Here is a 24,508-nt window from a genome sequence, read left to right as displayed (position 1 = left end):
TTGCATACCATTGTATGTGCGTGGGAAATAAACGTGCAGTGTGGATTGCAAGGTCATCCCTACAAACAACACACAATGAAGAGGACATCAGACATTCATAATGTGCATGAGGCAAGCTGTGCTGAGATAAAGACAGTGTCAGATTTGATTTATCAGTTGAATACAATGTACTTGGCAACAAACAAGGTCAATTCTGTTGAAGAAACACCCGTTGAATATATGTAGGGCAAAAATTTGGCGCAAGTGCAACTTGAGTTAGGAACAAGGTGTAATGTCCTTCATCATGACCTTGGAGATGTCATGTGTCTGAGACATCACAGACTTCTGCCAGTAGGGATGTTGCATATTTTCAATGACACTTTGATAGCATCCTTCAAGCTGTTTTTCTTTTTGCTTGGGAATCTTCTTCTGAAAGAAGCTTTGAAATAAAGTGTCTGTTTTAGAAACCTGGTTTTGGGCATATGATTGATCTGGCTGAATGGCCATAACTAGGATCTCAATGCTGGGGATGTGGGCCTGGGACGGGAGATTCACATTAGTTAGCATATCTTTTCAGTGCAATTGGAGAATTTTTCCTGGACAGTTTTGCTTGCATCTTTCCAAAGCTTAAAATATTGCTGTTGATAGTCAAAGCCTGAAAAATGCATAGGATGACAGAGACCAGTACAGCCTGATACACTCTGGTTTTTGTACCTGATTGGAGGTCTTGATATTCAGATACCCATTACCAAAATTGACCATAGGTAATGCTTGTGCATTGAAGGTAATGGTGACTTTTAACAATACCACTGAGAGGTGGCTGCTTCAACACATGTTTTCCAGGAGCTCTGCTGGAGGCTTCCTTAACAGAAGGCCATGCTGAATGCTGATAATTTGGCCAGTGGAAGGAGATGGTTAAAGACAAACCTGGCGATGACTCTCTGTGGCAGACAGCAATGTCCTGTGTAGTTGCCACAGATAAACTTGTCTCTTTTCTTGAAGATGCTTGTGACCATGGTATCTCTGAGGCTCCCTGGTATATCCTTCTCTTCCCAGACACAGACAAAGGAATTGCAATTTGTGCCTGACGCCCCTTGTCACTGGATTTCAGTGAGAATACTAAAATTGTAAATATCACTCCACTCTTAAAGAAGGGAGGGAGGCAAAAGAAAAAAAAAACTATAGGCCAGTTAGCCTGACCTCAGTGGTTGGAAAGATGTTGGAGTCCATTATTAAAGATGAGGTTTCAGGGTACTTGGAGGTGCATGATAAAGTAGGCCAAAGTCACATGGTTTCCTGTGGGGTTTCCTTGTCTGACAAACCTGTTGGAATTCTTTAAGGAAATAATAGACAGAAAAGACAAAATTTTGTACTTGGATTTTAAGAAGGCGTTTGACAAGGTGTCAGACATGAGGCTACTAAACAAGATCAGAGCTCATGGTATTAGAGAAAAGATACTAACATAGATAGAAGACTGGCTGGTTGGCAGGAGGCAAAGAGTGGGAATAAAAGGGACCTTCTCTTCTTGGCTGCCAGTGACTAGTGGTGTTCCATAGGGGATGGGACTGGGACTGCTTCTATGCATGTTATCTGTCAGTGATCTGGATGACAGAATTAATAGCTTTGTGGTCAAGTTTGCAGATGATACAAAGATAGGTGGAAAGAGCAGGTGGTGTTGAGGAAGGAGGAAGTTTGCAAAAGGAATTAGACAAATTAGGATACTTGGCAAAGAAGTGGCAGATGGAAAACAGTGTAAGGAATTATATGGTCATACAGAAATCGAGGTGCAAAGTGACTTGGGAGACCACTTGCACGCTTCTGTAAAGGTTAACTTGCAGGTTGAGTCAGTGTTGAGGAAGGCAAGTACAATGTTAGCATTTATTTTAAGAGAATTAGAATATAAAAATAGGATATAATGCTGAGGCTTTATAAAGCATTGGTCAGACCATGTTTGGAGTACTATGAGTAGTTTTGGGCCTCATATCTAAGAAAAGATGTGTTGGTATTGGAGAGAGTGCAGAGGAGATTAATGAGAGTTATTCCAGGAATGAAAGGGTTAATGAGTAGCATTTGATGGCTCAGGGTGTTTAAAACGAGAGGAATCTCACTGAAACTTATTGAATATTCAAATACCTAGGTACAGTGGATATGGAAAGGATGTTTTCTATAGTGTGGGGGGGCGGGGTCTAGGACCAGTGGGTACAGACTCAGAATAGAAGGATGCCCCTTAAGGAAAGATATGAAGAGGGATTTCATTAGCCAGGGGTGTGACTATGTGGAATTCATTACTCTAGATGGCTGTGGGGGTCAAGTCATTGGGCATATTTAAAGATTCTTGATTAGTAAGGGTATGAAAGGTTATGGGGAGGGAGGAGGCAGTATAATGGGGTTGAGGGGGATAATAAACCAGCTATAATGGAATAGTGGAGCAGACTTGATAGTAGAGATGAGGTACTAGTGCCAAGACATTTCTTTTCGGTTTCTGTGTGCTATTCCATAAGTGACTCATGTAAGAGAAATTAATTCTCATATAACTATGTACAATTAATCTGAGTGTTCTCAGTTGGGTGTCTTATTCACAGTGGGAAAATTATGCATGAATTAGCATCAGAAACACAAGGGAAAACCATGTGTAATAAATGGAAAATGCACAGAATACCGATCCTTCCATGGTTACAATCTAATTTATTAAAACTTTATAATATACAAAGTTTAAATACGAGCTAATGAAAATCATATTCATTAAAAAATGTATATAATAAAATTATCATTTACTCGCCCCAAACAATTAAAAGTTTAATTATTTTGTTAGTATCTCAAAAAGCAATAGCAGCATATACTTGAATGTCACAAAGATTTTTTTTATGTTTTCAACAGGACTTCAGTTTCATGAGGATCTTCATAATTTAGGGAGAAAAGAGGGATTAAAAGGAACTAAGTTAAATAGAGCATTTGAAAGTTTTGCGTGGAATATCACCGTACTGAAGGTACTGTAATAACTAGATAAACTGTGATGATCTTAAGTAATCGTGACTAATATGCAACAAATTGATTATTGTTTTTCTCATGGTGAACACCTGAAGAGTTCACAGTACTTGGTGTAATTGTTATTTAAACTTTTCACAAGGACAAAAGTACTTGGGTTAGCAGTAAGGGTGAAGAAAAGAAGAATGGAAGCCACAATATATTTTCTTTCTTTTTCCATAATGAAATATGTAAAAATAAATAATATTAGATTCAATCCAATCAGATTAACATTAAGCCTTTTCCATCTGGGTGTTAATTTCCCAAATTATTGGAATTTTGAAGTACTTAAATGTTTGTACTTATTTGCAGTTCACTTATTTTCCACCTCCTAAGATGGCACCCTTTATGCTATCCATCTGAACACTATATGCATGTAGCACACAATGGTCTGTGTAGTCTGCCATCCCTTTCCCCTCCTTCCTCTGACTCCACTGTACTCTCCTCATGTTTGCACACTTTCCATAGTTTGGGTCCAATTGTCCTGCCTCTCTATCCTTCAGCCAACTGGCTAGACATATGCTAGTCTCAGCAGTGGCCTTGCTTCATCCAGCATAGGCCTTGCCACTGAGTACCTCTGTGACAAGAGACATAGACTGTGCCAGACTTTGATTTAAGGAGTACAATTTCAGACATTTAAGATTAGGTGAAGTATGTTATTGGACTGATCAGATGCAGTTAATTATCTCAGAAGCATGGTAAAAGGACGGGGATATTGATGAGGCTGAAACAATAACCCCTCTCCAACATACTACTAGATAACAGCCACACCACTGAGAACAAAATTGATTAACTAAACGTGAAACTGAGAGAAAACTTAGGGAGTGCTGTGTGCTATGCTTCCCCAAAATGTAGTTTACAGCTGCTTCACCTGACTTTGCCATTCAACCTGAGATAGAGAGCCTAGTTATTACAGTGTCATGACAACAATCTTTCCTTCAAATTCAACAAAACAAAAGAGCATGTCATTGACTTCAGGAAGTGGAATGGTGTCCATGCTCTGTTTATATCAATGGTGCTGAAGTTGAGATGGTTAAGAGTTTCAGGTTTCTAGGAGTGAACATCACCAATACCCTGGCCTGGTCCAGCCACACTGAACACAGGACCTCTACTCCCCTCAGAAAGTTAAAGACATTTGGAACATCCCCTTTGATTGGCACCAATTTTTATCGATGCAACATAGAAAGCGTCTTAGTATATGAATAGTGCTTGGTATGGCAACTGCTTTGCCCATGACTGCAATAAACTGTAGAGAGTTGTGGACACAGGTCAGCATCCCTCCATGGACTCTATTTGCATTTCTTGCTGCTCAGTAAAGCAGCCAGTATAATCAAGGATCCTACCCATTCCAGTCATTCTCTCTTCTCCCTCCTCCCTCCTTCCTTTGGGCGGAAGATACAAAAGCTTAAAAGCAAGTACGACCAGGCTCGAGGACCGCTTCTATCCTACTGAACAGTTCTTTAATATAATAGGGTGGACTCTTGACCTCACACTCTACCTGATCTTGCACTTTATTGTCCTGCAGTGCACTTCCTCTGTAGTTGTTACACATTATTCTTCATTATTTTATTGCTTAACCTTGTACTATCTTAATGCATTGTTGTAATGAATGTATGGATGGCATATAAGACAAGCTTTTCTCTCTCTCTTGGTACATTGGACAATAATAATGCAATTTAGTGATTTATTGTGACAGAGAGAAGGGAACTTTGTCCATTACCTGCTTGTGGTTAAGTGGACTCAGGATGGCTGATATAGCTATTTCTTTGTTCAACAGTATCCTTAATCTTAATAGATATTCACAAAAATTGACAAAGAATTCAGAAGTAGAAAAATGCAATCCATCTGCTTTACCTTTAAGCATGGAGGGATAATAGAGCATGGAGGTACTTCTAAATAATAAATCAGTAATCAAAATACTGCAGACTTGAAATGTAATGGAAAATGATGGAAACAGCAGAATAGGTAACATTTGTAAAGGGAGTAACATTTAATATTTAAGCTTGAAGGCCCTTCATTTGAGTTAGTATTGTTAAATATCGGATTAAACTGGAAATGCTCAATTTTACATATTTTTCATAAAGTATGTTTTAGATTGAAGAAAAGTAATATAGTGGGCACAGAAAATTCCACCTAAGGCAAATGTCAGGCTGCAGACAGTTGAAAATATAAATTCTTATATTTAAAGCAGTTTATGCCAATTCAAGGTCACTTTTGATTGATGGCGAGAAGTAGTAGCCCAGTGCTGTTATTGGGCTCAGAGATATGATGCGTGAAATGATTAAGACGAAAGTAACCCATTGCTGAGCCAAGAGTCTGGTAGGTCAACAGTGAAAGAGAAGCAGTGGAGAGTCATGCAGAAAACCTTCCCATTCTCTGCTTAGTTCACAGAAGACTGATAACAGCCATGCACTTCTGTTAAAAGATCTGTTAAAATTTATAGATGAAAGCCATGCATTTTTAGCCGATTTTATATCACTGTTGACATACGGTGCTAACCTTGAGCTAATACCACACTGATACACACCATAAATATCATCCACTTTCATTCGGAAATACACATTGTAACAAACTCTGAACAGAAGGGATCTGCATTGTCCCCATAACAATTTATCATTGATTTATGTATGTATGGGATAGCTTGTGTATACAATTTTAACAAGCTAGCCAACTTGTTAAATGTTTTCCTCAAAAACACGTAGAAATTGATGTAAACAATTAATCAGCTTGCTAAAATAGTGCCTATTTTATGTTGCTTTTGGATAATTGTTGCAAATGTTTTGAAATGAAACTACATAAAATATTCACAGTCAGTTAATCCTTTGGTCATGTACATTTAGAGGAACATCGGTTATGTCATTCTTGTTGAAAGCTAGGAATGCCATCCTGAAGTATTTCTGAGTTGTGTTGTGATATAAAATGATTATATCAGGAAACTGAAAATATAGACCTTTTGTACCACAAGGCTCTTTTGTATATGTTTTGCCAGATATTAATGTTTTTTATATATTTTGGCTTGGATTAAAGTATATCATTTACTTTATTGGAGCAACTGTGACAGATGAATATGTTTTAAGATAATTAGTGAATGCATATAACCCTAATCCTTTGACATATGCAGGGCCAGGGAGACTTACTGAAAAATGCTAAGAATGAGGTGCTGGAGAACATGAAACAGATTCATACTGCTTGTATCTCATGTGGACTGAGCAAGTCAGGAAATGAAAGTGCAGAGATGAGTTCCAAGCAAAGTCTTCAGGCAATACAGGAGAAGGAAAATCAAAAGGAGAATCGAACATTTACTTAGTTCCTAAATCAGTCCCAGTGGCTTGTTATGGAGTCAAAATTTTTGCAGTTTGGAGATAACTCATTTATTTCCCTAGATGATACTGAACATACTATCAGAACCTTTATACAGCATTTGAAAATGCAGCACTAGCTATTCAAAGCACCCAGTTTTATGGTACATACCACAATAAAATAGTTCAAGGAAAATCGTATCAATGTGATATTTCTAACATTCCTGTAACTGCCTTTATTCTTCTAATTGCTACTCATTTAAAACTAAAGAAAGCAGCACGGACTGTAAAGTCATGATTGGCATGCACTTTTCTTTATGTTTTTCTTTGATAAATTATATAGGTACCAGCTTTTAAATACATTTTAATGTGAGAAAAGAATATTGTACTGTACATTTAGTGTTATGCATCATAATATTTTTCTGCTGTGAAGACTATGAAATATTGCTTTATTTTAAAATGTTTGTTATGTATGTTGAGGTTTGTGTCAAAATTGTATTGAAACATCATTCTCTATAAACATTTGAAAAATGGAAAAGAGTTTTGTAGTTCTGGAAAATATCAATATTAATTCTTAACAAAGGCTTTAACCAAAACAAAACGGGAAGTTGAATTTACTAGCCAAGCAGAACAGGGTTGTTGGCTTATGACAGATAACAAATTGTAACAATTTGCATCCTGACAGTTATTCATAATGTGTATTATGACAGTTATTCTCCTGAAACGTTGAGGAAAGGGACCATCTGCAATGCTGTATGTCCTTTCAATTTATTTTCAGGCCCCCTGGTTTCCCCTAGCAATTTACATACCGTGGGGCATCAAGGTAGCCTGGCAATTGGCGCAATGCTGTTACGGCTCGGGGTGTCATAAGTTTGGAATTCAACTTCAGCGGCGTCTACAAGGACATTGTACTTTCTGCCTGTGACTGTGTGGCTTTCCTGCTGGTGCTTCAGTTTCCTCCCACAGTCCAAAGATGTACTGGTTAATAGGTCATTGTAAATTGCCCTGTGATTAGGCTAGTGTTAAATAGGTGGGTTGCTGGGTGGGGAGGCTCATTGGGCCAGAGGGCTTGTTCTGTGCTCTATCTCTAAATAAGTAAATAAATATCCCTCAAATGCTTAACCAGTTAGCTGCCAGAGCTATACACAAATAAAAAAGGACCTTAGTTTGATTGTTGTTTGTTTCACCAATAGCCCATCTTACCTGCTGCCTCAGTGTGGGTAAAATTAGCTTTGGTTTGCACTTACCAGTTACCCTTGCTGGACATATGGACAACATGATTTATGTATCCAGTGGTGAAATAGCTTACTTCTTTTCCTTGTTAAGCTCCAGAAAGTAAATTTAAGTTTTTTGACTGAAACATAAACAAATTTAAGTGCAAGTCTTCAAAAGAAGAAGGAATTCAAAATGGAAAATAGATTGTGTGATGTTAACTAATGCTAAAACAATATTTTGAAGGTTGCAGAAGCTGACCTTTTTACTGATGTATTATATTTCTAAATAAATGATTTCTTCAAAAGGGTAAGAGTTTATCATGATTATTCATGGTAGAAACAATATGGACCATGTGGAAATGGGAAGGCTATCAATTTATATACACTATACAGGCAATTCCCATATTACTAGGATGGGGGGGTGGCTTGTGTTCCATATCATGCTATTTCATAATGCAAAGCTGCATCATCCGTATGTGTCCAGAAACATGAATTTTTAAAAAAGTTAATTTTTGTTTATTTATTTACTTTTTACATGAGAGTGAATTTTATTCCATATTTTAATATTTTGGATAGTGATTTGTGAATTCTGTAAAGGTGAATTTCCATTATCCAAACAGTGGTAATACAGGGGTCACTGATACCATATACATGTAATAGGAAGCTTTTTCTTCCATGGCTGTATAGCTGCATTGGTATATTAAGCTATTAAAGATTGAACCAAACCTACAATAGGATTTGTAGTTATGTTTTTCCTTTAGACCAGCATATTCTGGTCAGTTATTAGAAAATGCTGGAAATACTCATCAAATCAGGCCGCATCTGTGGGAAGTGAAAAGGAAATGATATTTCACAATAAAGCCTAATGTCTTTTATTGTCTGAAACATTAACTCAGTTTCTTAGCTTATTGATACTGCCTGATCAATTTGGAATTTCCGGCATTTCATTTTCTTATTCCAGTTTTGGTTTGTTGTCCAATAGAAGTCATAGTGAATGTCAGATAATGGATTACCTTCATATCGATTGTTGCTGATGCAATTTGTGATGATTTTTGTGGTCTTGAACTGCCTTCTATAACAAAATTAGATACGTAATTGTGTGTTGAAAGATTTAGTTAATGATAGATTGCATATGATGTTCTGGCCCACTTATCCAGACTGAGCTACACAGCTGAAATGCCTTGCACTTAATCAGAAATACTTTGCACCTATGCGCTTTCATGGGTCTGATGAGAAATTCAGCTTGATAGGGGGTGGGGATCATGGAGAAATGAATCTGGGAAGTTTACGTCTGCTACCTCTAGCGTGAAGGCAAATAAAATTAATCCAGATTACTCTGACCCTGAGAATTTGATGCAGTATTTAACTGCACTCGGTCTAAAACAGCTCCCTGTTCTTGCTTGAAGGAATGCCATATGAAAAAAGCCATAATTTCATTAATGGTTTACTATTCTCTGGCAAAAGAACTATTTTCTGATATCTAAGCAATACTGACCAACTCACATAAACCATTTCCCTTTTAATCAATCTCAATTAAACCATCTTGGCCTTGAATTTGGATATTATGGCACTCTATTATTCAGAACTAAATGACGATGTGTTCCTGTTTATATGTATCAGTTTTGGACACCCTGTGCAGTAAGTTGTGAAATTGTTTTGTTACGAGAAATTTGGTCTAGAATTTCAATTACTGAAAGTATGACAAATAAGCAACCCATGTAATCAGAGGAGATGGAATAGTTGTCCGTCCACCACTCCCCTTCCCACCAACCCAGGGCCCGAACAATCGTATCCTGTGAAGCAGTGATTCATTTGTAGTTCTTTCAGTTGAGTATACTGTGTTCATTGTTCATGGCTTCTGCTATAGTGGAGAAACTAAATACAGATCAGGTGTTCGCTTTGCAGAGCACCTGTACTCAGTTTGCAGGGACGATCTTCAGTTTCTTGTTGCATGACACTTCAACTCTCACTTCCACTCCTTTTTTAACCTGTTTGTGAGACCCAATATGAAATAGTAGAAATAACTCCTCTCGAGGCAATTTGTAACAATTCTGGAATGAACTCTGAATTTTTAAGTAAACTGGTTAATTGTTTCCCATTATCATGCTAGTGTCTCTTTCTAACACAGTTCCTTTAAAATGTCTATCTACTGGTCAGTATTATGCTCCTTATCACCTGATCTGGTTTAATCTCTCTTCACATGGGCTTTTGCCCTACAACTCACTCTTTCCCCCAGCTCTGAAAACCATCCACTCTCCCTAGTGCCATCCTTCCTCCAGTTCTGAGAAAGGGTTACTGACCTGAAACATTGATTGTCTTCTCTTTCCAGAATCATTGCTTGAATAACTTGAGTCCTTGCAGTCTTTCTGTTCAGTATGAGAATGATGTTCTGTGGCACATGAAGTATTAAATAATCTGTAGTGCAGGAATCTTTGGGGCATTTGTAGCTGAAATTGAAACTTCACTACGATGTGCTATTGAACAAGTGTGTTAGTCACTTCATACTTCAGTTGCTGTTGCAGGGATGAGGGATGTCAGAAGTCAGAACTCAGAACTCAGGGGCAGCATGGTAGCACAGCAGTTACTGCGATGCAATTACTGCATAAGTGCCCCAGGTTCAGTTCTGCCACTGTCCATAAGGAGTTTGTATGTTCTTCCTGTGACTGTGTTTGTTTTCTCTGGGTGCTCCAGTTTCCTCCCATATTTCAAGATAAATGGGTTGTTAGGTTAATTGGCCACGTGGATGTAATTAGGCATTGTGGGCTCATTAGGCAGAAAGGACCTTTACTGTGCTGTATCTCGAAATAAGCGTTGAGGGAGGTGCATTGACATTTTCCCAGTTATAATCTCAGGCAGGGGTTTCAGTGTGCTGTGGCTGTTTGTGCACTGCTCCATTTCCTAATAACAATATTTTAACATTGTGAAAGTTGGAGAGGGCAAAGAGATCTTTGACATTTTGAGGTCAGAATTTAAGTTATGCACTTGTTCCTGGAGAGTTAGATGTCAATGTAATTGTCTTTCTAAACTTCCAAGGCCTCTGGATAATTCCTAATTGTATGATAATTATAATCAATACAAATTAACATTTGCTCCACAGCTTTTGAGTTGTCATTGATACTCTCTTGTTTGAGGAGAAGAATTTCTTTTTAACAGAGATCATCAGACAGAGCAGGCATCTAAATTTACTTTGAATGACGGCTTTCATGCATGTGTTTCAGGAATCCCTTAAGAACATAGAATTGGGAGGGTGTCATGCAAATGTTTGCTTGCATGTGGCCATGAGAAAATGTGCAATCACAAATCAGAGAAAATCTGCAGATGCTGGAAATCCGAGCAACACACACAAAATGCTGGAGGAACTCCGCAGCCCAGGCAGCATCTATGGAAAAGAGTACAGTCGATATTTCAGGCCAAAACTCTTCGGCAGGACGGCAGAAAATGTTCTCACACTTTGTGCCTTGTATTTGGGGAGTGCACATGATTCTCTGCTTCAATCTCTGTCGCCTGTCTTAGTAGGTATGCTGCAAAGAGGGGTAGCTCTCGGAGGGTGAGGGATAATATCTTGTTTCATGGCTGCTCATTCCTATTACGCTTTGGTTAATGTAACAGGATGCTTACAGAAAACAGATTAATTCATGGGGTAAATGTCTAGGAAATTCATCTGATGCCCTTAGACTGATTTAAACCAGTCCAGATTATTTTGGCCCTAAGAATTTCCAATAGTACTTAACGTGACTCATCCAGGAACAGGCCCATCTCTTGGGCAATTGCTTTACTCTGTAAATACTTCTTGGTCACTGAGATTATTTAGCAGATTGTTTGTTTTTCTAGATTCCAGCATCTGCAGTTTTCCTTATCCATCTCTTGGGTGCCAAAAGCTTTGCGGGAAATGCTCCTGGTGTCCTCAGTGAGAATTCTGGTGTCCACATGGGCCCAAAGGTAATATGCAATATTTGTCAGAGGGGAAGGGGAGGTCATCTGTTACATCCTCCAAAATTCACCGTCAGAAGGCTCAGTATTGCTTTGCAGGCTGAGGTTGTGCAATGGGGAAAGAAAGAAAGAGACAGAACAAGTGGGATACTGAGATAGTGTGGTGGAGGAGTTCATGAGACTGTGGTCTTCAAAATGTACCAGAAGACTTTGAAATTTCCAGTCACCAAAAAGATAGCAATGAAGATGCCTTTACATCAGCTGGTTTTGGGATTCAATAACCAAGGTTTCATGGTAAGGAGATTCTGTGTGACTCAGACTCTGCATTTCAACTGCAGGAGATCTTACTCCCAGTCACTTCTAGAAGTATCTGCAAGAAATAATGCACCAAGCTGACCATAACAGAGAAACAGTCTTCACCAATGAACAGACCACTCCAGTTGGCTGGTGAATTATGGAAAAAATCACTTTGCTACATTAGAAATACTTCTCAGCATTAAGAAAAAAAATCGAAGTGTTTCCAACTCAAACAAAGGCAAATATAGGAGATAATATATGTTAAGGAATAGGAGAGTATGTATTAATGCAAAGACCTTAACCTTGTTGACATGCCGAGGGATCTTGAGGTCCAACTCCATAGCTCTCTGAAAGTGGCTACCTAGGTTGATAGGCATGCTTGTCTTTATTAGTCAAAGAAATCAGTTCAAGAGTCTATGTTGCAGCTTTATACTAAAACTCTAATTAGGCCACATCTATATAGCCATATAACCATATAACAATTACAGCACGGAAACAGGCCATCTCGGCCCTTCTAATCCATGCCGAACTCTTACTCTCACCTAGTCCCACCGACCTGCACTCACCCCATAACTCTCCATTCCTTTCCTGTCCATATAGTTGTCCAATTTAACTTTAAACGACAACATCAAACCTGCCTCAACCACTTCTGCTGGAAGCTTGTTCCACACAGCTACCACTCTCTGAGTAAAGAAGTTCCCCCTCATGTTACCCCTAAACTTTTGCCCTTTAACTCTCAACTCATGCCCTCTTGTTTGAATCTCCCCCACTCTCAATGGAAAAAGCCTATCCACATCAACTCTATCTATCCCCCTCATAATTTTAAATACCTCTATCAAGTCCCCCCTCAACCTTCTACATTCCAAAGAATAAAGACCCAATTTGTTCAACCTTTCTCTGTAACTTAGGGGATGAAACCCAGGTAACATTCTAGTAAATCTTCTTTGTACTCTCTCTATTTTGTTGACATCTTTCCTATAATTCGATCTGAAGTTTTGCATTCAGTTCTGGTTTCCCCATTATAGAAATGATGTTGAGGCTTTGGAAAGGTTGAAGAAAAGGTTTACCGTGTTGTTGCCTGGATTAAAGGGCACATGTAATAATGAGTTAAACTTTAATTATTTTCTCTGGAGTGGCAGAGGCTGAAGGGAGAAATAAAAGAGGTTTATAAGGTTGTGAGAGGCATAGAAAGAGTAATATCTTTTTTCCCAGGGTTGAAATATCTAATACCACGGGGTATGCATTTAAGGTAAGAAGGTTTAAGTTCAAAGTAGATGTGCAGGGCAAGATTTTTTTTATATACTGGGTGTAGTAGGTGCCTGGAGTGTGCTGCCAAAGGTGGAGGTAGTGGTTCTTAGACAGACAGATGGATGTGGAAGAAATGGAAGGATATGGACACTGTGTAGGCAGAAGGGATTAGTTTAGGTGGACATTTGATTACTAATTTAAATAGTTTGCCACAGCATTATTGGCTGAAGGGCCTATTCATGTGCTGTACTATATATGTTCTATATATTCATCAATAAATATGCCTGTAAGGATCTCTCAACATATCCAGAGGTATCAATCAAATATTAAGGTGAGACACATATGCGTTGGAAGCTGCAGTTGGACTGTCTACCTCAGTGCTGGCTCAAGCTGGAAGGCGTTAATTCTCTCTCAATAGTCACTGCATGTCTTTTCATAGGGAGACTCTAGATGTTGGAATATGGACCAACACAAAAGGCGTTGGAGGAATTCAGTGGGTCAGGCAGCATGTGTGGAGGGAAATGGATAGTCAGTGTTTCACCTGGACTTCATTCTCATACCGTTTATCACCATATAAAGGTGCAGGATTAAGTCCAGAGGAATCTCTTATCAGAGGGACCACCAAAGTGTGAGAATAATATTCCTTGACATGGACAAATAGATGGTGGTGCAAGAACATTTTGACACAAACAAAGTTGGTATCCAAATCTGAAAAAAAAAATGAAAACTGCAAGTTTCTGAACAATCTTGCACAATTTTACTGTCTACTTTCCAAACCTAGACTTGTCCATAGATTTGCTTCTGACCGCGTCATTAAACTTAAAAGGTTCAAAGGAAGAGTTAAAATGAAGGCTGTCCATTTCATCAAAGCGTGACAACTTCCCATTTGTTGGTGATGCTTAGTATGAATTTATATATGTGACTAGAATAAGTACAACTGGGAAGAGATATTGGATAGATGTGTACTCAATGTAAGTAATATTTGATCTAGTTTTGGCTGATTACCTGGCCATCAGATGCAATTGTCTCTAAAACTCCAGATCAATATTGTCTAGGAAAGGCCTGGAATATGATCTCTGGGAAGCATTAGAAAGACCGTGAAATAATAGGGCAAGGAAGAAAATCCACAGGCTCATATAATAAAAAAATAAGAGCTGCTTACAACTGACCACCTTGCCAGCATATGTCAGACAATTCACCCTATCTCTGCTCTAGTTCAACCTGGTTGCTGAAGTGGATATTACAGTCCTTCAGATATTTTCACACATTAAACAGGGGTTGCTTTTTATGCTTATCTTTTATGCATAAAGGTTATCCAAGCAAAGTCTATGACACTGTGCAGTGCATTATCTTCCTAAAGAATCCTTATTCATTCCAACAATTGATTGAAGTATGTAGGCTGAAATAAATTAGAGAAACAAATTTAAATAACACAAATCTCACAACATTGAAGTTTGTATAGATTACATTATGGTGGACAGTTCCATCATTGGCACTAGCCTCCCCAGCATCCAGGACATCTTCAAAAAGCGATGCCTCAAACAGGCAGCATCCATTATTAAGGACCTCCATCACACAGGACATACCCTCTTCTCATTGCTACCATCAGGGAGGAGGTACAAGAACCTGAAGGCACACACTGAACAATTCAGGAACAGCTTTTTCCCCTCTGCCATCAGATTTCTGAATTGACATTGAACTCATGAACACCACCTCACTACTTTTTTTGCACTACTTATTTAATTTAACTTTATATACTTCTTACTGTAATTCACAATTTTTAATATTATGTACTGCAGTATACTGCTGCCGCATATAACAAATACCACAACATATACCAGTGATATTAAACCTGATTCTGATCAACTGTCCACCCGCGTCTTCCTTTTACAGCCTCTTTGTTGATTCTGCCACTTCTCGGTACTGCTTTTCCATGTCTGCGGTGAAGCACGTCCTCTTTCAATAGCCACACTGGCTGAATTTGAACAGCTCCACAGCAGGAGGTCACTCCTACTGATGATCCACTGCCGTTACCTGGCAGTAGTCTGAAGTTGCTGGTTGTGGGCCAGTAACTGAGTTTATTCAATGCCACAGAATCTGTAGTAGGAATAGAGCTGCTGAGATATTGAGGGTTGAGAGCATCTTGGGGAAGGACCACAGTACAAGGTCTTCTCCTACTGGAGAGGGAGGGTTGAGGTTGTAGAAAGAAGCCCCTCAATTATTATGGCAGCGGTATACCACCCCAGAATACCACATTAGTGGCAGCAGTGCTCTTGATGTGTATAAATGCAATAGAACAGTACAGAAAGCTTGACTCTGAATCTAAAGAATGAAAAGGCATTGGATAGTTTATTCTTGTAATTTTTTTTATTATGAATAAGGTTTACTTTGTTAAATAAAAAAGCACCTTAGAACTTGCAAACAGTCAATCAAACCCTCCCTGAACTGGGTGTCCGATAGACCCTGAAGTTTTTGTGATCTCGATTACTCAGCTGTCATTACATCTTCCAAACACATGCCAACTGATAAGGGCAATCAACTCATGCACTGTTTTTTTGGATGGGAAGAGAATTTTCCCATTGATGTCTTCTCTACTTGGCTACTTGGACACGTATTCTATGCTCAGGTGTCACTCTGACCTCTGGTTTAAGAGATCTGATAGATCAAGGCATGAAGACTTAAAGAAGACATTAGATGACCTCTGCATGTGCACTACTGGAAGGAGTAACCTGTTTCATCAGATCTTCCCAGATTAACTTCTTATTACCTACCTCACAGAAGCAGGCCAGTCAGCTTATCAACTCCATGTTAGCATTCAGAAGAGCAAAGCCACATATTCATTATCCCTCCGATTTCCCTTTAATCAATCAAATTTTCCTTCCTCACATGCTCATCAGCACTTTTTGTATTCTTTTGACACTTAACCACACTGTGCTGGGAAGTGCAACAGCAGTGTTGTCTGGGACTGATACAAACAAGCCTGGGTTCACGGAAAACCACGTGAATTTTAGCCATTTTGTCTCTTACCACTTGGATGAAGGCCCAGGTGCTTCCAGTCTCCATGGGACATTCAGCCTTTTTCTTCATCCTGCCGAGCTTTAGGTCTGGAGGAGTCCCCTTCAGTTTCCAGGACATGCACCTGTTATAGGCTGCAAAACAAAAATTAACATTAGTACTGAAATGAGATGATTTCCATGGTATCGAGGACAGCATATTCAGTGGTCAAGAATGTTGATGTGGAGACAAGCATTTGAATCCTCCCAAGACAACTGGGGAAATTAGATTCAAGAAATATATAGTATAAGTAACACTGACCGTGAAATTGTTAGATTGTTTCTATCCAGTGTACTATTTTCCTTCATGGTAAGAAATATGTCTTCAATCAATCAAACCACACATTTTAATTCCACATCCCATTCCCATTCTGACATGTCTATCCACGGCCTCCTCTACCGTAAAGATGAAGCCACACTCAGGTTGGAGGAACAACACCTTATAACAGTGAAACCTCCACATGACTCCATACCCATCAATACCTCCTCTACTCAATAAAGCAGCCACTGAGAGTATGTTCATAGTCTTCTGCTGCTGTAGTCTATCAAGGTTCAATATCTTGTGCATTTAGAGATGCTCTTCTGCACACCATTGTTGTAACATGAGGTTATCTGAGGTACAGTTGCCTTCCAGTCAGTTTAAACCAGTCCAGCCATTCTCCTTTGACCTCTCTCATTAATAGGGCATTTTCACCCACAGAACTGCCACTTACTGGATTTTTGTTTTTGTTTTTTGCACCATTCTCTGTAAACTGTAGGTGTATTGTGCATGAAAATCCCAGGAGATTAGATTAGATTAGATTAGATTATGAGAACACTCAGTCCTTGTTTATTGTCATTTAGACATGCATGCATTAAAAAATGATACAATGTTCCTCCAGAGTGATATCACAGAAATACAGGACAAACCAAGACTAAAACTGACAAAACCACATAATTATAACATATAGTTACAACAGTGCAAAGCAATACCATAATTTGATAAAGAGCAGACCGTGGGCACGGTAAAAAAAAGTCTCAAAGTCCTGATAGCCCCATCATCTTACGCAGACGGTAGAAGGGAGAAACTCTCCCTGCCATGAACCTCCAAGTGCCGCAAACTTGCCAATGCAGCACCATTGGAAGCACCTGACCACAGCGGACTCTGAGTCCATCCGAAAACTTCGAGCCTCCGACCAGCCCTCCGACACTGAGCACCAAGCACCATCCTCTGCCGAGCGCTTCGACCCAGCCCCGGTCGCTGAGCAACAAGCAAAGCCGAGGACTCAGGGCCTTCCCCTCTGGAGTTTCTGGATCACACAGTAGCAGCAGCAGCAAAGCAGGCATTTCAGAAGTTTCACCGAATGTTCCTCCGTGCTCTCACGTCTGCCTCCATCAAATTAGGATTGTGCACGGCACCCTACTTGACAGATAACAGACATCACCACCCCAGTGGCCACTGTGAGCTGCGTCGCGCCACAGCAGTTTCTGAGATACTCAAACCACCCCATCTGGCACTAACAATCATTCCATGGTCAAAGTCCTTAGATCACTTTTCTTGCACATTCTGATGTCTGGTCCGAACAACAAATGAATCTTTTATTCTTCTACTGAAGTTTAATGATGGTTGGCAGACCAAAATAAGATGCATTATGACTATCTACTGAGCACGTGTGTGGAACAAAGAGACAGGTTGTATACCAACTCAACTCCACCCCCTCCCCCCAAAATAACCTCAAATAATATCAAGGTCTAGTGCTTTTCAGAAAGTGAAATATGCATTTATATACATTACGATGGCAGTGATATCCTAACAAACTTTCCATCCAAAGATCTCAATTTAGCAATCAGATGTTTCCTTTGCAACTCATAGGAACTGCATTTGAACAATATGTGCTGCACCGTTTCTTGACAAGTGTATTCCCTACAAATGTCCATATTATGCATATTAATTCTGAACAAGGAATCATTCAATCTAATATGTCCAATATGTAAACGTATGAATGTAATTTATTTCCTCCTTTTATACCTATCTCCCAATTGAGTTCCCACCATCCTCTGAATTTGTTATAATTGCTATCCTTTCTTTTCTTTGTCCTAACTTTGTTGCCACAGTGACCGAATAGATATTTTAATTATGGCTTTCATCTCCCCTTAAGCAAATGCACCATTACATTTATATCTTTGATTTTAAGTGATCGTTTGGCTAGAATGTCTGTCACCTTGTTTCCTTAAACCCCAACTTGGGCAGCGACCCATAAGAAGCCTAGACCCTGCAGCCTCAGCAGATGTTGTCCAGTCTCAAGAATGTCTGACCTTCAATTTGAAGTACCTGTTTCAATATATATCAAAACAGACAACGAATGAATCAGAGCATGGAAGTACATAATCAGAGTGCATTGCTTCAAACCATTCCAAGGCTAAAATGATGGCAACCATCTCTGGCATGAATACTGATACTTTGTCTGATAATCTTCAGAATCTGAATCAGGTTTAATATCACTGGCATATGTTGTGAAATTTGTTAACCTTGTGGCAGCAGTACAAAGCAATACAAGATAAGTATAGAAAAAAAACTGAAATACAGTAATTATATATGTGTATTAAATAGATAAGTTAAAATTAAGTAGTGCAAAAACAGAAATTTAAAAAAAGTATTGAGGCAGTCTTCATGGGTTATAAAAATTAATTACCTGTACTTTACTATTCTTTTCTGAAATTTCAACCACAATTGACTCATTTTCAACTCCATAAATTGATGCGCTATCCAACTTTTAAAAAGGTAGCCATTCCTCCATTACCCATTTTCTAATTGTGTCTCATATCAACATAACTTTGAATTTTAAAACTTAGATGATTTCAACCACGTTTCTGGTACTCATATAACATCATAACATCAGGCTTCTTTAGTAAATTTTCAATAAATTTTAAAAATTCTTGACCATTAGCTAACAGGCTTCCAGCATTCCATTGTAAGATTAGAAAAAAACATTAGCAGCCCTCCTTTGAAGTCTGAACATTATTTACTTTCTTGTAAGGTATCATTAATAGCTTCTTTTGTCTCTAGATTTCTTTTCGGGTTTAATATAATTTTAATTTTTTCTGTCCTATTTTTAGTTATCCTTTGTTATACAATCATGCACTTCACACACAGTCTTTAATCCACTGGGGGGAGGGGGATTAAACTAGAGTTGCAGGGGGTTGGCAACCAGAGTGCTAGAACAGATAGTGGAGAGGTTGTGGAAGCAGATATTGTTAAGGTGTCAGGTAAAATCAGGAATCAAAAGGTTGGGCATGGTGTGACTAATATATTCCACTGCACAAAGTATTGTAGGAAAGGCAGATGAGCTGAGGGCATGGATCAACACATGGAATTATGATATTAGAGCCATTATTGAGACTTGGTTGCAGGAGGGGCAGGACTGGCAGCTCAGTATTCTGAATTTCCGTTGTCTTAGACATGATAGAGCTGGAGGGATTAAAGGGGGAGGGGTGGCGACACTAGTCAGGGAAAATGTCATGACAGTGCTCAGTCAGGACTTGTCTAGTGAGGTGTATTGGGTGGAACTACGGAATAAGAAAGGTATGACCACGTTAGTGGGGCTATATTATAGACTATCCAACAGTCTGCATGATTTAGAGGAACAAATTTGTAGAGAGAACGCAGACTTTTGTAAGAAGCATAAGGTTGTAATAATAGGTGATTTTAACTTTCTACATATTGACTGGGACTCCCATACTTTAAAAGGACTAAATGGGATAGAACTTGTGAAATATGTTCAGGAAAGTTTCCTTCATCAGTACATAGAAGTCCCAATGGGAGAGCATATGATACTGGTTCTGCTTTTGGGGAATGAGACAGGCAGGTGACATAGGTTTGAGTAGGGGAACACTTTGCATCCAGTGATGACAATGCCATTATTCTCAAAGTACATACGTGAAAAAAAATAGGTCTGGCCCTGTGGGTTGAGATTCTAAATTGGAGAAAGGCCAATTTTGATGGTATCAGAAATGATCTGGCAAGTGTGGATTAGGGCAGCCTATTTCCGGCAAACGGCGTACTTGGTAAATGGGATGCCTTCAGAAGTGAAATCTTGTGAGTGGAAAGCCTGTATGTACCTGTCAGAATAAAAGGTGAAGATAACAAGTGTAGGGAACCCTGGTTTTCAAGAGATATTGAAGCCCTGGTTAAGTAATAAAAGGGGGGTGCATAGCAGGTATAGGCAGGTAGGAACAAATAAGGTACATATGGAATATAAGAAATGCAAGAGACTTTCAAAAAGAAATCAGGAGGGCCAAAAGAAAGCATGAGGTTGCCCTAGCATACAAGCTGAAAAGAATGCTAAGGGATTCTACAGATATGTTAAGAGCAAAAGGATAGCAAGGGTCAAAACTGGCCCTCTGGAACATCAGGATGGTAATCTATGCATGAAGTCAAAGGAAATGGGGGAGATCTTAATTTTTTTTTTTTGCATCTGTATTTACTCAGGAGATAGATACAAAGTCTGTAGAAGACAGGCAAAACAGCATCGACTTCATGGACCCCATACAGAGTACAGAGGAGGAAGTGCATGCTGTCTTGAGGCAAATTCGGGTGAATCCCCAAGGCCTGAAAAGATGCTCCCTCAGACCCTGTGGGAGGCAAGTGCAGAAATTGTAGGGGCTCCAGCTAAGATTTTTAAATCATCCTTAGTGACAGGTGAGGTACTGGAGGATTGGATGATAGCTCATGTTGTTCTGATGTTTAAGAAAGCCTTTAAAAATAAACTAGGAGGTTATAGGCTGGTGAGCCTTACATCAGTCTTGGGAAAGTTATTGGAAAGTATTCTAAGGGACTGGATACATGTGTACTTGAATAGTCAGCATGGCTTTGGGCATGGTAGGTCATGTCTAACCAATTTCATAGTGCTTTTTGATAAAGTTACCAGGAAAGTTGATAAAAGCAAGGCAGTGGATGTTGTCTATGTGGTCTTTAGCAAGGCATTTGACAAGGTCCCACGTGGGAGGTTGGTCAGGAATATTCATTCACTCAGCATTCAAGACGAGGTAGTAAATTGGATTTTGTGTTTATGGGAGAAGTCAAAGAGTGGTAGTAGATGGTTGCCTTTCTGACTGGAAGCCTGTGTCTAGTGGTGTGCCACAGGGATTAGTGTTGGTTCCATTGCTGTTTGTCATCTGTATCAATGATCTGGATGAAAATATGGTAAACTGGATCAGCAAATTTGCGGATGACACCAGGTTTAGGGAATTAGTGGATAGTGAGGAAGTGAAAAATGGTAGATAGAATTTAATGTAGGTAAGTGTGAGTTGTTGCAGGACCAACCAGGGTAGTTCTTACACAATGAACGTAGGGCACTGAAGAGTGCTATAGAGCAAGGAGATCTGCGAATAAAGGTCCACAATCTATTGAAAGTGGCATCACAGGTAGGTAGGGTTGTAAAGAAAGCTTTTGTCACATTGACCTTCATAAATTGAAGTATAGAGTACAGGAGATGGGATGCCATGTTAACAAAAGAGAAATAAGTTGATGCTGTGTACTTGGATTTTCAGAAGGCTTTTGAAAAGATGCCACACATGAGGCTACTTAACAAGCTATGTGCTCATGGTATTATAGGAAAGATTCTAGCATGGATAAAGCAGTGGCTGATTGACAGGAAACAAAGAGTGGGAATAAAGGGAGCCTTTTCTGGTTGGATGCTGGTGACTATTGGTGTTCCACAGGGATCTATGTTGGGATCAATTCTTCTAACATTATATGTCAATGATTTGGATGAGTGAATTGATGGCTTTGTTGCAAAGTTTGCAGAGAATATGAAGATAAGTGGAAGGGCAGGTAGTTTTGAGGAAACAGACTGTGCAAAGAAATGGCAGATGGAGTACAGTGTCTAGAAACATATGGTCATGCACTTTGGTAGAAGAAATGGAAGGGTTGAATATTTTCTAAATGGAGAGAAAATTCAAAAAAAAACTGAGGCACAAAGGGATTTGGGAATCCTTGTGCAGGATTTCCTAAAGGTTAATTTGCAGGTTGAGCCTGTGGTGAGGAAGGCAAATGCAATGTTAGCATTCATTTCAAGTGGACTAGAATATAAAAGCAAGGATAGAATGTTGGGATTTTATAAACCACTAGTGAGGCCTCACTTGGAGTATTGTTAGTAAGATTACACCCCTTATCATTGAAAGGATGTGCTGAAACTGGAGAGAGTTCAAAAGAGGGTTACAAAAATGATTCCAGGATTGAATGGCTTGTCATATGAAGAGTGTTTGATGGCTCTGTGCCTGGCATTGTCCCCAGAAGAATGAGGGGAGACCACATTGAAAGCTATTGAATGGTGAAAAGCCTTGAAAGTGGATGTGGAGAGGATGTTTCCTATGATGGGAGAGTCTAAGACCAGAGGACATGGCCTCAGAATAGAGGGGCGTCCTTTTAGAATGGAGATGGGGAGCAATTTCTTCAGCCAGAGTGGTGAATCTGTAGAATTCTTTGCCACAGGCAGCTATGGAGGCTAAGAATTTATGTATATTTAAGGCAGAGGTTGATAGATTTTTGATTAGTCAGGGCATGAAGGGATATAGGGAGAAACAGGAGATTGGGGCTGAGGGGAAAATTGAATTAGCCATAATGAAATGGTGGAGCAGTCTTGATGAGCCAAGTGGCCTAATTCTGATCCTACATCTTATGGTCTTATGGTTTTAATGTTTAGAATCCCAAGTTCTTTTAATTTCTTGTCATAACGCACATTTTTCTAATTAGGAATTAACTGGGCAGCTCTGATCAGCTGTTTTCTGTCTCCATATTACCCAGTTTAAGAGGATACAGGCTTCACTAGGGCTGAAACGTTTTTGATTGATTAAAGCTAATGTTTTAGTTGGCATTTGAGTAGCATTGATGTAATGTCTTGATGTAATAGTGGCTCAGATTTTGCTAGGGTTTGCCAGCATTTAGCCCTGTGAGATGCAAAGAAGTTCAAGACTCCCATGTACTAGCCAGGATCTTCCAGCCATTTCCCAACTCTACTTCTCTGCTGCATGCAGACTGTAGACCCTGCTCTGGGATACTGGGGCAGGTTTGATACGGGAAGTACCCATGAACCTATTCACTTCAGTGGAGAATTTATATTTGAAAGGTATGAAGGGAAGCATGAGGTAAGTTAAATCACCTAAATATTTGTTTGTGATAGTGTTTTATTTTAATGTTATCAGGTGATTTTAATGAAAATAATATTTGTGGATAACATCAGCTAAGAACTATTACCAGAGTAATTTGTATTGAAAGTAGCAGGCTTGTGACAACATTTCTCCATTGGTGACTTGTGACAACATTTCGTCTTGAGGCAGAAGTGGGGAAAGCAACTCAGAATGCTAGGGACTGTAGCTGGCCCTTGTGCACCCTTGAAAAACTTCTAACAGATATAGGGAAATTTGGTCTCATCCGTAGCCAGTTGGGCAGTGTAATACTGTGACATTGGAAGGAAGGACGGATCGAACAGAACTCAGGGTGCTCAGGAATTTGGTGGTGCTGGACATGTAGAATTTGCAGACTAACAACAGATGAGAACTAAATCTATTTAGTTTCTTTTAATTAGCGCTGTATATAGGAACCAAAAGAAGAACACCGTAGAAGCTGGAAATCTGAGAATAAGAACAGAAAATGCTGGAAATACTCAGATATCATCTGTTGTGAGAGAAACACAATGAATGAAAGGTTACTGACCCAAAACATTCTCCAGAAATGCTGCCCAACTGAATGACTTTTCTAACTAGTGTTCTCTGTTTTATTTCTCTCCATAATAACTTTGTGGTTCACAATCAGAATACAGAAAATTTGGTAATCTGCCTTTAGTCGAATTGATGACTGAACTGTTGCAGCTGACTAGGATTGATTTTATGCATTTAATTTGTATGCAGTGTTTCTCACACATATCTACCTTTTTCCTGAGAAATTATCCTGGGTTTATTTTGCAAAGTTGTGATATTTTTGTAATGATAAATTGTATTTTTCTGTAATCTTTAAAGAGATGCTAATTTCTTAGCACAATTTTTACTTTACAACAGACCAGAGCAGGAGCACATGCCTCCTAATCTCCACCTTAACTTGTGCTTTAGCCATGTAAACAAGATATTTTCAAGTAATTTTAACTACATTTCTTTGTTATGCCTGTGGATGATAATGTAAACCAGTGCAATTCTTCATTTTACCATAAACATACATCAATTTATTGCCAACAAGGGGATCTGTGAAATGCTGTCCTTTAAGGTTAGCTGGTTGCTGGTGTTTATTCAATATTGGATACACACCCTTAATACATCTCCCTGAGCCTCCTTCTTACTCTGTTTTATTTTACGAGGGGTGATTGATAAGTTCGCAGCTTAAGGTAGAAGGAGTCAATTTTAGAAAACCTAGCATTTTTTTTCAACATAATCCCCTCCTACATTTACACACTTAGTCCAGCGGTTGTGGAGCATACGGATCCCATCTTGGTAG

General features: G+C 39.1%; 1 protein-coding gene across 3 annotated transcripts in view; it reads left to right on the top strand.

Moving 5' to 3' along the window:
• plcl1 (phospholipase C like 1) overlaps positions 1 to 24,508 on the top strand; it is a 342,480-nt gene that overhangs the window by 279,652 nt on the left and 38,320 nt on the right. Inside the window, exons 6-7 of one of the 3 annotated variants that reach the window (XM_072261609.1) lie at positions 2,857 to 2,966; positions 11,348 to 12,127. In XM_072261609.1, the coding sequence (XP_072117710.1) occupies positions 2,857 to 2,966; positions 11,348 to 11,605 (368 nt within the window). In that variant the 3' untranslated portion in view covers positions 11,606 to 12,127. Of the gene's footprint in view, positions 1 to 2,856; positions 2,967 to 6,124; positions 8,409 to 11,347; positions 12,128 to 24,508 lie in introns of those variants that run through there. The other 2 variants (XM_072261610.1, XM_072261611.1) reach the window with 2 other exon arrangements.

The sequence above is a fragment of the Mobula birostris genome, chromosome 6 (genome assembly GCF_030028105.1).
Source record: "Mobula birostris isolate sMobBir1 chromosome 6, sMobBir1.hap1, whole genome shotgun sequence".
Taxonomy (NCBI): domain Eukaryota; kingdom Metazoa; phylum Chordata; class Chondrichthyes; order Myliobatiformes; family Myliobatidae; genus Mobula; species Mobula birostris.
This window is presented reverse-complemented; position numbering and strand designations above follow the sequence as displayed.